At 34.6% G+C, this 10,831-nt stretch overlaps 1 protein-coding gene and 1 long non-coding RNA gene across 5 annotated transcripts; both read left to right on the top strand.

Moving 5' to 3' along the window:
• Positions 1 to 1,457: 1,457 nt before the first annotated feature.
• Positions 1,458 to 2,546, top strand: LOC115455579. Its single transcript, XR_005113538.1, has 3 exons — positions 1,458 to 1,803; positions 1,978 to 2,134; positions 2,424 to 2,546. It is a non-coding gene; the product is annotated as an uncharacterized LOC115455579 (long non-coding RNA).
• A 1,385-nt stretch (positions 2,547 to 3,931) lies between these two features.
• On the top strand, positions 3,932 to 10,488 carry LOC119191820. 4 transcript variants are annotated; one of them, XM_037445687.1, is made up of 9 exons: positions 3,936 to 4,268; positions 4,932 to 5,048; positions 5,613 to 5,666; positions 6,120 to 6,221; positions 6,729 to 6,893; positions 7,044 to 7,115; positions 7,538 to 7,732; positions 9,580 to 9,698; positions 10,343 to 10,488. In XM_037445687.1, the coding sequence occupies exons 1-9, from the start codon at positions 4,172 to 4,174 to the stop codon at positions 10,466 to 10,468; spliced, it is 1,047 nt and encodes a 348-aa protein (XP_037301584.1). In that variant the 5' UTR covers positions 3,936 to 4,171; the 3' UTR covers positions 10,469 to 10,488. The 4 variants fall into 4 exon arrangements, with proteins under 4 accessions (XP_037301586.1, XP_037301584.1, XP_037301585.1 ...); XM_037445688.1 differs by having other exon boundaries at positions 3,937 to 4,446; XM_037445689.1 differs by lacking the exon at positions 4,932 to 5,048 and having other exon boundaries at positions 3,932 to 4,446.
• The last annotated feature ends 343 nt before the right edge of the window (positions 10,489 to 10,831 follow it).

Genomic DNA, 10,831 nt, shown 5'->3' with positions numbered 1-10,831 from the left:
CAAAAAAAAATATTGATAAACTTCACATCTATGTGAGCTCGCGAACATTTCTTCTCCTCCTCCAGTCTGCTCATCCCATAGTAAATTCCGATCCTTCTCCCGCTCTTCCTTCCTCATTTCATTCCCTACTCTTCATCAGGCCCTCGCACTCGCTAAGCTGAGGGGTTGAAGTATCCCGCTCGCAAGTTTCTCCCAGTGCTGACTGCAAGGAAGCCCTAAAAAAAATATCTATAGCCACCTGCCGATGAAGTCACAAAAATGATAAAAAGCAAAAAAAATGTGTTGATCAGATCGCTACTAAAGTTCACAGGTTCAGACATATGTCTAATGTATTGATTCTTCAAGTGGTCCAGGTGGACCCCCAGAGGCCCGTGGGAGACGGGAGTCTACGTTAGCGTGAGCAAAAAAATGGGGATTCACAATCCGTAACCGGGGGTGTGCGAAAATTTATCTGGTTTTGATAGTAAATAACCAAAATGTTGGCTTGACTTCGCCTATCGATGTAGGTAGATAATATTTTAAGAAATTCAGCGTTTGGTATATGTAAAAACCTTCATATTGTGGGGAATATGGTAGAAATTTATTTATAGGAGTCCACTGGAACTAGCAAAATTTCAAAGTGGTCTGTGAGAAAAAAATATTGGGGAACCTCTTGTCTAATATTAAAATCGGTCCAGCCATTTTCGAGTCCACACGGAACATACACATTTATATTTTGTATATTTAGATAGATATATCAAACCGATACGTTATCATTCAGATTCAAATAAAGACATTCCAGCAATTATTAGGTCACAGAAGGTTATCGTACTTCCAACTAGTTCTTATCTATACTAATATATAAAACTGAAGAGTTTGTTTGAACGCGCTAATCTCAGGAACTACTGAACCGATTTTGAAACTTTATTTATTAGAACAATATCAAAATGACCCTTAATAATAAACAAATACATAATTCCAAGTACCTACTATGGAATATTTGTATGAAAATAAAATGTGGGGAAGTGTGAAATGATGATCGTAAGTCCAATATACGTTGCCGGGTCGTTAAATAAAATCAGTCCGTATGACGATCACAAAGAGTTTATTTTTCCACAACACAAAAAATAGAAGTAGAAGAGAGCGATAGTACATATAACAATAAATACGAAAAGAAGTGAACACAAAATTAAGCAGCTGCGAATTAGCTGGGCACAAGGAATTGTAAGGCGTCAAGCGATAAGCGTCTCGCGTCGGAACCGAATTAGCGCTGACTAATTGTTCCTTCCGAAACGCATGCGCGTGCGCCGCGCTGGCCGTCGCTCGGCGCGGCGGGCCAGAGAGTCTACTTCGAAAAACGAAATCCGTAGTTTCGGATGACGGATCGTACATTTTGTTACTACGAAGTGTTACGGATCCGATGACGGATTCGACGACGGATCCGTAATCGGATTTTGACACTTATGACATTTTTACTTTCGTTGACCGCACTATGAAAACCCATTTGACATAAAATACATCGTTTCTTCGTACGGATCTTAGCGTCAATTTTACGAAAGCACTAAGCCTTTCGTTTGATTTTCGTTTGGTACTCCAGAGGTTTGAAAATTGCTCAATAACTCCTGTGTGAAGAATTGTTGCGATAGGAAAGTGCTGGGCGAAGTTGGAAGCGTCTCTAACTGCGTAAAACCTTCGTAACATGGAATTTGTAAGAGCTTATAGGACTTTGCCACCCCTTTTTGAAACCATCTGCGAGGATATAGTTGTGTATAGTACACTAATTCCTCCAAAGAACATATACGGGGAATTGATACTACCACTAAGGTAAGCTACAGAAGAAATATTACTTTCTACCTTTCTCAAGAACCTAGCTGGTATTAGTATTGTAGTATTCTTAACGTCTAAATGATCTTGTTTTTGTTTTTTGATGCATTGTACTAAAATGTATATAATATTTGTCTAATTTCATATTTTGACTGCGCTACATTTTTATTCTAGGAGTTGTTAGGGAGCTGTGGAACTAATTATAGATGGGTCCATGGCCCAGCAAACAGTCTCTGAGTGCCTCAGGCAAGTGTCTGAGTCAGCCTCATATATTGACTAAATTTATAAAATTTCCACAAAACCGACAAGAAAGGACTCTTATTAAAGAACAGTGAGTTAATAGATATTAATCATTCTTAGAAAGTACCTAAGTATCATCCACATAGCATAAGCCTTAAATTTAAAATAAATTTAAACACTTTATTTACTTAGGTTAAACAAGCCATTAATAATTTCTCATTTTTTCATAAATATGTAATTCCAGGCAGAATGTATGTGGGTGCATTGACTGCACCCATATAACCATTAGAAAACTTATGAATTTTATACCATCCTTTGTACAAAGTGCCTATGACTTTGAATTTATTAGACTTTAAACATAATATGTTTTCTTGTTTCAGAATCAAATAATTAAACAACTACTAACTTGCTAGAGCTGCCATAACCAACACTGCATCACGCATGGAAGATTAACTACCAAATATATGTTATCGGAAAATAAAACATTATTACAATCATTTTTATATTTGTTTTTTAATTTTTTTTATTCATTTCTTTTAACTCTCTCAGAACCCCCTGCAGTACTTCTTTTTTTTTCAGTTCAGTCAATGCGAAGGACCCGATTAGAGGTCCGCCTGTGTCGCTGGGTGCACTCGTCGTCGTACTCTCCTTGAAACTGTTAGGTGGAATCATAAGAAAAATGTTAATTGTTTATTGTAAACATCCTAACACAGGGTACATAAATATATGGGTTCTTATTCCTACTGGGATGAAAAATAATAAAATTCATAGAAAGATTCAATAAATTTTACTGTAAAACCATTGTGTATATCGATGGGCAAAACTAATGATTTCTTTAATAGATCAAACCAAGGAATTTACTTGTTATTACACAATAACTACCTTTACAATGAAAAAGATCATTTGTTTAAAGCGAGTAAATAACATTTTAATAATAAACTTACCAATAAAATAAATAATTTTACTTGTAAATTACAATTCCAATTTGTTGTGATTTTCGCCAGTCAACTTGTCAATGTCCATCAATTGTCAAAAATTCTAATATTCCACAGATTAAAACATAATGCAATAAGACCGTAGATTGCAAAATCAACAAAAATATTTGTTATTTTGTAACTAATAAATATTTAGAGTTATGAAATAATAGTTATATTACAGAAAACCTAATTAGACATCGAATTTATATGTTTTTTTCACAAGAATATCTTAGTAGGTAAAAATTTACGGTTTTTGAAGATATACATCTCTAATCCGACACAATATTTTCATTCGAACGATTGTTTATGGTTCCGAAAGGAACGATGACGGATACGAAGTAATTTGGTAGTAGGGTTAAATCCGAAGTTCGTTGTTTCTTCGTTTCGGAACGACGTTTCGGTGTTCGTTTTTCGAAGTAGGTCTACAGACTCGTACCATGTATACAATTACGCCATCGACGCTGTGAATATTTGTATTATTTGTCATATTTGTATTATCAAAAAAGGAAAATTTGATTGTTTATTTCTATAACATAAGTATTTGTGGCGGACGAACATTATATTTTTCCCTGTTATATCTATTATAACTAAATTAAATTAATTGTATAGCTTATTGCTCAGTAGATCGGACATTTTTTCTATCGTACGATACCATTGCAGGGCTACCTGCGTACCTGGTTGATCTCCGCTGAGATTGGCCGCTGCGGTCAAAACTCAAATGGAAGGGATTTATTCATTCAGCCATCGATTCTTGCGGCAGTGTATACAAATGTTTTGTTCGATATTGTTTTTAGCAATAACGTGTCCTTTGGAGCACAAATTAAAGTTCTACTAAATGCATAAATCTATTAATAAATAACAATTATTGCGCACAAGGAAAACGGGATTAAACCTATTAATAAAAGAGAGAATATGTTAAAAAGAGACAGATGATGCGGAATATAAGTTCCTTTATTATTTACGCATATAGCTATCTATGTGTTGTATCGCATGGTCAAAGTGCTTGCTTGCTTTTCGGAACATTTGTATTTGTTTTGTTAGTGTTATTGGTAGTCAACAATCGTTCACATGAACTCTCGATCATGTACGATATTTGTCATATCTGATATTCAGTAAATTGTTAGAGCAATTCGATCGCGCGATTAAATCGAATGCTGCTTCGTGCAGGCGCCGGGACGAAACCAATTAAGTTGTTTTCAAGCGATCAAGCGACATCATTAATAAAATATTGGTGTAAAATATGTTGGTGTATGTGTCAAATTTATGTTGAATATTAAACAATGTTTAGTGAATACACGCCTTTATAACTGTGCTACTGAAAATTACTTAATCAGTTAAATTAGTATTTTGTGTATGAATTTGATTAATATGTGTTCTGCACTAAAATATTTACCACAATGGATAATTTGGGTGACTATTTTTTGTGGTATGTACTATGCTTTCTTGTTAATATTGTAAACGTTGTGTTTATTAATGTGTTCATGCAGGGTCATTTTTCTTAACAAGTGGGAACACATACTCAAATTTACCTGTGCTAAATTGTACCAAAAATTATCCATGTATAATGAACATTGTACCAAAAATCCCAGTTTTAGTTTTCTAATTTTTTGATAAATTTATAGTTGAGTGCGAATTGCGCATGAGTGTATTTCTGACTGCAAGTGTGATGTTGCCCTTGCATCGAAATTTCTTATAGTAGTAATAGCATTAAGGCGCATAGATTAAAATTACTTTCTATTGATATCTATTTATTCAAACACTTTTTTATTTTACATTTACGGTTCGAGTAACTTATTATAGTGTTGTTTTCAAGATAAGTTTGTGGTGTCCTTTAGCAACGCATTGTCAAGGCTACCTTATATAATTGTTAGTGTAAACACTGGAACTGATTTGGGTTAAATGGGTTGACAGATGGAAGTCACGGATTAACATGTCATGCGCGACATAGAATGAACCCGAGAAGACGCATAGAGGAGTTTTTAAACACAGAAAGAACAAATACGCCCATGGAGTCGCAAGAAAATCCTAGTAATGTCTAAATATATTTGCAGATGTTTTAAAATTAAAGTATTTTTCGGATGTATCGCGGTTTTAATATTTTAGTTTTGTCCCAACGTTTCAAAGAATATTAATTAAAGAATGTTAAAATCGCAATAAAATCCGATAATAGTTTAATTTAAATGTCTTACATTCGCGTAAACATAAGAAATCATTATTTTCAGTTGCTTTTATATTAACATATTCTCGACTTTTCATTGTTGATAAGCTTAAAAAAATATTTGTAAAGTAACCTTCAAGTAAATTCAGGACTTGGTCTATCAGTATTTATAATCCACCTAGTAGTTTTTGCCATTCCGTACTTCCAAAAACGGTGTAGTCGAATGGAAATAATAATTTTTAATATTGCACGATCTAGTTTTTGCTTGCTTATACAAACGTCTTCCAGCAACTTCAAAATCAAAATAAAGTAATATTTAAGTTAAGAATACATTTTACTCTGCATTAACATGAAAAACTATATCCAATGAAAACATTTTTAATTTAATAAAATTTTGACTTAGATTACAATTTTAAGTGTTTCCATTTTTACAGAGGAACCGAAATTAATTCTGCAAGTGTTTGTAAATGACAAACAAACCTACAATGGTAAGAAAGCTGAAATTTAGATACATATACCATCATATTATTCAAAATAGTGTGTGTTCTGATTCTTGTGATTGGAAAATTTGTCTCTTTGGAAATAACTTTATAAGTAATAGAGTTTTTTCGACATAAAAGTATCGATTGTTTTAACAGTTAAGGAAAACATCCTAAGAAAATCGCATACCTGAGAAGCTCTGTATAAGAATTTTGAGGGTGTGTGAAGTCTACCAAACCGCACTAGGCCAGCGTGGTGGACTAAGGCCCTTTCGGTAGTAGAAGAGACCCGTGTCCATCAAGATGGTATATTAGTAATACAAGGCTGATATTATTATGGGCTATGAAATTAAATATTACTTAGGGTTCGATTCCAGGATACCTGGGGCCTTATTCTCTATCCCGCACGTTATTTTAACAGTGAAATTCTACATTTCGTTACAATTTTTATTTTTTTTCTAGGAACCATCTATTATGATGTTGGCGATAGATTGCGTTTTTCCTGTGATGTATTACATGAGCCGGTTTACGTAGTGTACCGTAATAAAATCATCCATCAGTGGAGTGAGTATTTTTTAATAGTCGTGAAATGACGTCACAAGCGAAAACTGGTAGGTCTCTCATATGTGAGAATCCGCCTGATACCACCGCAATATCTATTTCTACCGCCAAACGGCAAAGCAGCGGTTTGATGAACATTGTAGTCAGTGTAACTACTGGACATAAGACTTAACATCACGTCGCAGGTTGGCGAGTGCAGTGATATACCGAACAATGCTTAATTCAAGGTGTTGGATGGTGTTGCTACTGTTTATGGGCGGTCGTATTGTTTACCATCAGGCGCACGGCAAGGTCGTCTCGTCATTCTAAGCAATAAAGTATCAGCCCGGATTTCCAAATTTGTGCCAAATAGGACGGTAAGATCGCCCCCTATCACATCATGGGATCTGTCCCAAAATGTGCCACATATTCTAGTATACCACAGAAAATGGTTGCACCAGATCCGCCTCTACGCCTTTGGGAATAAAGGCGTGAATTTGTATAGTTTTAAGTTGCAAAATGATAATTTAGTTTCAGGACATCAACACATAATACCACAACAAGGAACGATTCGGAAATTCGACTTTAATATTATAGCAGATGATTTAGACAACAAGTCTAGTATATACTGTACAATGGATGGAGAGAATATAAATACACTCCAAAGTGATATTAAGGAATTGATCATGAATCCAGGTTGGTTAAGTATAAGTTCTAACAGGTCGGTCTAGAAGTTTTTGAAGGAGCCCTATATCCAGCAGTGAACTTCCAAAGACCCTTACTTTGTGAATACATTGTTCTGTTTGTTTCCATAATGTTAATAATATATAATATAATTCATTTCAGGGACTTCGAAATCTGATGATAATATTATTGAATATAATGAAGAACACCCTACATTTACTTGCAACTCTAAAGGTAAGTTTGAATTTGGTTTAAATTATTTAAGTCAACGCAAAATAATACCATTTACGCACCAGATATGCTGGATCCCCACAATCTTGTATTTCAGATGTCAATAGAAATAGAAAAACTAAAAGATATTCCATGAAAGTAAAAATCTTCATTTTCAAATAATAAAAAATAACTAATCATTCCTAGATAGTACAGTCACAAAAATAAATGAACAAATTCAAAATTAAATATACTTATTTCTCCGTATCCATTTTTCTTCGCTAAAATTAACTCCAAATAGTTTACTTTATTTTAGATAAAGAAAAAATCGATTGAATTTAATCCACCGAAGCATTTTGAAGTTTCGGATTTGTTCAGCTATTTTTGCGGCTGACTATAATCTGTATTTGGACTCAATATTAATATTAACGATGAAACGAATACAGGTTCCTATGAAGGAAAGAAAATTCTGCCGGCCACCGATTCTAACTCATATTATGTCTGTGTAATCATCAACAAAATTAACGAGAGCGGAGAAGAGGCACATTATACACGAGAAATTTATAATAAGACTATATTCAAGTATATTCCGATGCAAAAGGAAAATAATACACACAATGCCTCAAAGTTATCAAACACTAGTAAGTACTTCAATGGATATACTTTCACAATTGGGAATATATAGATAGGAAGTGAAGCGAATTTTGTTAAAATAAATATTATCACTGACTACAGAAATACTTTTATATATTTCACCAACCAACCGATTTACAACTGTCAAGGGACTAACTGCTCCGGTCTAACGCTCAATGTTTTCATAGCAAAAAGCATCACAAATACCTTCATACATCAATATTTATGTACTACATACTATATTTGGCGTTTCGATCATTCATTGTGTTCAACTGAATTGAACTGTCATCCATTCAAACTGATTTTAGTATGGTGTCAATATTGATGCCTGTGGTTGTGTATTGAGTGGCATTCTAATTTAAAATGACAGTTTAAGTTTAAACCTGTATTTGAATAAAAAATATTAGTCAAATAAGTAAAATTTGTTGTTCAAGTGAATAAATAGGTTCTAACAGTGACGTTTTGGTTGCCATTTTAGTTCTGATTTTGAACAAATAGTTTATATAGATGTTCGTGTCTATAGAATATACGTCATTGCCCTCGCAAGATTATTTTTATCACAACACAAACTATAATATAAATATTGATGGGATCTTAATGGATCCTGCCAGGTCAGATGCAATTTTAATGTTACTTTTTCTCGGTACGCATTACTTTGACAATTGATGGGTAAATTGTATGGGAATGAAATGGTAGACCTTTTATTGACTTGCTGTCTGGTTAGGCATCACTTCAATAATCATTTCTTCTACTACTCAGCAGTGTGAATGCAATGTTATATTCCGATTTGAAGGGCATTGTAGCCAGCGTAATTACTGGACATTATGTGGCTTAACATCTATTGTCTCAGAGTGATGGTAGAGTAATAATAATAATAATAATATCAGCCCTGTATTATATACTTGCCCACTGCTGAGCACGGGCCTCCTCTACTACAGAGAGGGATTAGGCCATAGTCCACCACGCTGGCCTAGTGCGGATTGGTAGACTTCACACACCTTCGAAATTCCTATAGAGAACTTCTCAGATGTGCAGGTTTCCTCACGATGTTTTCCTTCACCGTTAGACGATAGAATGTCAGTTACTATTTTTTGTACGCTCACAGCAAAGTGAACCCACTGCACCTGATGGTAAGTGGAGTGGGGTCCAATAGAAAGTCGACTGACGAGAAATTATTCACAGTCGATACACGCTGGCCATTTGGAATCGCATATACACAGGCTGATTCGGGAACGCTATACAATTACATGGGCCACTATATGTTTTAATACCTTATTACAGTGATCGTGATATAAAATATATCCTACAACCAGCTAATCTGCAACTGAAAGTTCTGTATGTTGCTACTGTCTATGGGCGGTCACTTACCAACAGGGGAGCGTTATGCTCGTCTCTTTATTAAACAGCGATAAAAACATTGTTTATATACAGGGTGATTTTGACATTGCGTTACTAATTGAATTCACATACTCGTCTTCATCATTGGTGACATTGTGCCAAAAATCATCTTTTAATAACGAACATTTTCACCAAAAATCCCGGTTTTAGTTTTCTGATTTATTTGTCATTTTGTAGTTTAATGCGACTATGTGTGTGCGTGAGTGTATTTCTGACTGCAAGTATGATGTTACCACCGCGATGAGATCTCTAAGAGTATTAGTAGTGGCATTAGGGCGCGTAAAATTAAAAATTACTTTTTATTAATATTTACTTTGATCGAAACTTAAACTTTCTTATTTTGTCTCTAGGGCGCAAATAACTTAATGTAAAGTGTTGTTTCCAAGTAGATAAGTATGTGATTTCATTTTAGTAACGCAATGTCAAAATGACCCTGTATATAATTTTGCTTCTTTAGGTATAATTGGGATCGGATTGGGTGTAACCGTATGTATCGTGTTGATGGGCATTGTTTGTCTTCTATATGTGGTAAAGAAAAGACGAGCCAAGCTTCAACCACCACGTAACCGAGATAGTGTGAGTGATCTTACTAATAGTCCAGTCAAAATAGACAAAAAACTGTGAGTTAGGAAAAATTCGCATAGAGCTGAAAATTGGTACAGGACGTCATTATCAATAAAATGTCAAAAGTCCCCATCGATCCTGTGTGTGCAAAAGATTTTATTCAAGGTCAAATGTCAAAAATTCCGGTTTTTCCCATTTTTCTCTGAAACTAGGTATTATCGAAAAATAAGTCAGACAAAAATTGTAGATCATACAATTCTCTACAACAATTGTTGTTTAGGGTTCCGTACCTCAAAAGGAAAACCGGAACCCTTATAGGATCACTTTGTTGTCCGTCAAGACCCTTTTCTCAGGAACAGGATAAATGTAGTTACCTGCATTGATTTGGATAAAATTTGGCACACAGACTAGTGTGCTAAAAGTTGTTAAATAACATGTAACTTTTATTTCGTAAAATAAAATTAATAATAATCACGTAGGCGAACATGAATGCATTTACAACAGGTACATGGTAATAATAAATTCATTATGACAATTAGGAGTTATTCCATGACCATCTTTTTGACGTCATTAATTTTCTTGTTGCAACTTGCCAGATAAATTTTGCCTCCATTTTCGGCTCAAAACGCGTTAACTAATGTTTTCATGTATTCCAGGTTTCCAATCAAGTAATTTATGCAGATCTGGAACTATCCGAAAGACCTTCTAGAACCATCTTAGAACAAGAAAATGATGATACACCATACGCTCAAGTTATCGGAATCGTACAAAAAAATAAATAATAAAATTTACTTAATACCAATTTGTTTTTTGGGATTTGGGAAAAGGGCAAAGTATATGGAGATCTGACACTCACCAGCGTGTTGAACCACCAGACTTACTGCTTTAGCACTATCGTCGATATGGTAGGCCCATACTATGAGTCCGTTCAAGTATTACGTAACGCAACTTTTGAAGATTTTTGTCCCCCCCACCCCCACCCCCTCTATGTAACGCGCCGTAACGTTTTCCTATACGCCCCCGCCCCAAAAGTTATGTAACTCTAAAATATTTTTTTCGGAAAGTACCGGAATACCACTAAAATACCCTTTATTATTGATTTAAATAAAAATCCAATGTTACATAACACGTTGCTCGGAACCCCT

This window comes from Manduca sexta, unplaced genomic scaffold, assembly GCF_014839805.1.
Source record: "Manduca sexta isolate Smith_Timp_Sample1 unplaced genomic scaffold, JHU_Msex_v1.0 HiC_scaffold_1957, whole genome shotgun sequence".
In the NCBI taxonomy this organism is placed as follows: domain Eukaryota; kingdom Metazoa; phylum Arthropoda; class Insecta; order Lepidoptera; family Sphingidae; genus Manduca; species Manduca sexta.
This window is presented reverse-complemented; position numbering and strand designations above follow the sequence as displayed.

What these genes read in the sequence shown, in the direction of transcription:
- LOC119191820 (XM_037445687.1), top strand. Translation starts at nt 4,172, where the DNA reads ATGCTGCTTCGTGCAGGCGCCGGGACGAAACCAATTAAGTTGTTTTCA. An exon ending in GGAGTCGCAAGAAAATCCTA is followed by an intron (nt 5,049 to 5,612) that starts GTAATGTCTAAA and finishes CCATTTTTACAG; the next exon opens with AGGAACCGAAATTAATTCTG. An exon ending in ATTTACTTGCAACTCTAAAG is followed by an intron (nt 7,116 to 7,537) that starts GTAAGTTTGAAT and finishes AAACGAATACAG; the next exon opens with GTTCCTATGAAGGAAAGAAA.